Here is a 3,082-nt window from a genome sequence, read left to right on the forward strand (position 1 = left end):
TCGATTCCAACAAGGTTTTCAGAGGTTAAGTGTTCATTTTTGGCCTAAACTGATTGAATTGAGATCTAGAAACTCCAGATTTACCATCCTCAACATCAATGCTAGAACAGAATACTAGTTTCTCCCAGCCAGTTGCATCTATGGATTTTAACCAATTCCCTGCTTAGACCACTCTGAGATGAGGACCATATTTCAATCTAGATTCCATGCCACAAGTAAATGAGAAGCAGAAATCAAAATGGTTTTTTAGATAATTAACTCTGCTCGGATCTGCCAATCAATCTCCTCTAGTAACCCAAAATCCAGCAAAAAAAAGCTATGAAAACATCCACTTCTAACTTGAAAGTACCTTTCAGCAAAATTTGATGACTGACCATTGAAGTAATTTCCATCACATTACTATTAGCTCTGTTTAAGCAAAGACTCAGGTTTCTACCAAATGCTTCTAAAGATGGATCAAAGTCCTGGTCCATATAATTTTTCCGGCTACCATATGTTCACCACCACCACACCAGATTCCTTATTAGCTACTCAATGGAGTATCAAACTCACCGTTCCAATTCCATGAGCATGAGAACGATTGGGAAAAGAAAGAATAATAATATAATCCGAAAGTAAGTAGAATTAGAAAAAAAAAATCTCAGTTCATCACACTCTTCCATATGACTTGTTACTCATGAGATGGGACTCTTTGCTCCATTGAAATGCTCATGTTGCAAAACCTCTTCTGTAAGAATTGATACTCATGTTACGTAACTCTTCACTTTATCCCATCATATTCGTGCCATAGTTCCTGAACACTTTAATTACATATGACTATCACACTTAATAGATCCTCAAACTTAAAAGTATAAAAGTTTTGCCTAATACATGACATATTCAGATACTTACCTGAGTCTGACATCTGAACCAAAATCCATGTAACATAGTACATAAAATGCTTTTTGTTCACTTGAGTATCTACTTTTACCTTGTCTTCCCTAATTAAATCTGAGAGTAGAATTTCCCTACTTCATTCTTAAATATAGTTCATTATGCATCCTTCTTTCAAGTAAGTTTGCACAGATTAACTCTTCATAATACCAAAATAACTCCATTTCCCAGAACCCAAAAGCACCCTCAGTTTCTCCCAAAAGAAACAGTTTACTATTAGGACAAATTTCATACAATTGACATTACATGATAACCAAAACAAAATGGTACCAAATCAAATTCTCAAAAAAAAAATAATAATTCAAACTTATACAGCAAGTTGAATATCACCCAAATCAAGCTGAGCAGCAATCTCCTCCAACTGCTTCTTAACACTCATATCAATCAATTTTGACCCTGAATTGCCATACCTGATAGTAAACCCAGCTACCAAACTTGGGTCAATCGCGGTTTTAATCCTAACATTCTTAGCACCAGTCAGCTTCTGCACCTGTTTAGCAATCTGTGCCAAATGCTGAGACTCCAAGGGCACCACTGAACTCACCACGGCCAATTCCGTATCCGTCAGGTTATTGTAAACCGACTCGAACTCTTTCACAATTTCCTTAATAATGTCAATCCTCTTGGCATCCACCAGGATGTTTAAAAAGTTTGCAGTGTGAGGCTGAAGCCCGGAAGACTTGACTATATCATCTAAAACCTGACGTTTTTTGATAGCGTCGATGGTGGGGTTGGCGAAGAAGTCGATGACTTGAGGGTCAGAGAAGATTTTCTCGACTTGTTCAATGTCGGAGCTGGTAGAGTCCAGGGTGTTGTTGGACTTAGCCACATCGGCTAAAGCTAAAGCGTAGCTGGAAGCGGCTGTGGCTGACATTTTGGTGCCACCCTGGAGAGGGCGGGTGGTGGAGAGTTTGAGGGAAGGGAAGGTGGCTGAGAAGGAGAGGTTGAGAGAAGGCAGGGCCCTGGGAAGTTGGGAGGAAGGGAGGAGCTTGGATTGAAGAGAGATTGAAGTTTGCTGAAGAGAAGCCATTGGTAGTCAGGAAGTTTGGGTTTGCTTTGCCTTGGCCCCCTGCAGGAATTTTGGGTGGGTGAGAAGAGCACAATTGGGGAAGGAAAGCAGACTGTAGGAATAATGGGGTTATCTTGGATAGGAGGAGGAGGGCCACTTATTGGATTGTGGGAGATAAAAGGGACTCCACAAAATTTAGCAGCCTATCAATTGATAAAAGGGGAAGAATGGAATGGGTTTAATTTCAAGAGGGACTTAGAAGTCAAAGCAAGACAAAACAAGAATTATGAAAAACTAATAATTGAGTTCAGTTTCCTTTTTTGTTACTTTTATTTTATTCTTTTTATTCTTTTTATTTGTTCCCCAACTTTTTGAATAAAGTGGGAGCTAATTTATGCAACAAAATTATTTTTGAGAATTTTTTGAATATTATATTTTTGCTTGCCCCCAAACCCACTATTGGGAGCCCAATCATTGGGCTTGCACCCCAAACCTGGGAATGGCACTGCCCTATATACCCTCAAACATATGGGCTTACCCAGCCCCTTTAAAGACTATTTTTGGGCTTAAAAGTGAACACATGAGAAGGAAATGTACCCAAAAAAAAAAAAGAGAAATCCCATGAGAATGAAGGGGAAAGTATTATTTAATAAGTGTTTATAAAGAATCCCATCTTGGAGTGGAATGTGAAATGAAGTGAGCTAAGTTAATACTAAGCCTATGCCAAGCTCCAACTTAGCCCGATTAGGAAACCTAAAGCTCCATCCCAATCGAATTCTATTTTTCATAATTTAGTTCAACAATAAAACCAAATTTTTAGATTTTCTAATAAAATCAAATTGCGGATTTACATTTTTTTTTGTTTTATTAAAATCAGATTAAAATAATTTGGTTTTGATAAAAAGCTAATATTATAGTTTATAATATAATATAATAAAAGTGGATTAGACACCAATTTTATATGTGAGCTTAAAAGTGTAAAATATGTGTAGAAAATCTTAAATCGTAGAACTAATTATTCACTGTATAATTTAGGCAAAAAAAATATTCACTATATAAATAAGGTTAGATCTCCTCTCTTGTCTATCCAAAAAATATTAATATTCTCATCCATTGGAAAGTTAATAGAAAAGGAAGAGA

The 3,082-nt window shown here is 36.9% G+C and overlaps 1 protein-coding gene across 1 annotated transcript; it reads right to left on the minus strand.

The window, feature by feature from the left end:
- Positions 1-1,123: 1,123 nt before the first annotated feature.
- On the minus strand, positions 1,124-2,133 carry ATPD (F-type H+-transporting ATPase subunit delta). Its single transcript, XM_021432614.2, has one exon. The coding sequence runs from the start codon at positions 1,961-1,963 to the stop codon at positions 1,241-1,243; it is 723 nt and encodes a 240-aa protein (XP_021288289.1). The 5' UTR covers positions 1,964-2,133; the 3' UTR covers positions 1,124-1,240.
- Positions 2,134-3,082: the final 949 nt, after the last annotated feature.

The sequence above is a fragment of the Theobroma umbraticum genome, unplaced genomic scaffold (genome assembly GCF_002168275.2).
Source record: "Theobroma umbraticum cultivar Fairchild unplaced genomic scaffold, ASM216827v3 scaffold_67.0, whole genome shotgun sequence".
NCBI lineage: Eukaryota > Viridiplantae > Streptophyta > Magnoliopsida > Malvales > Malvaceae > Theobroma > Theobroma umbraticum.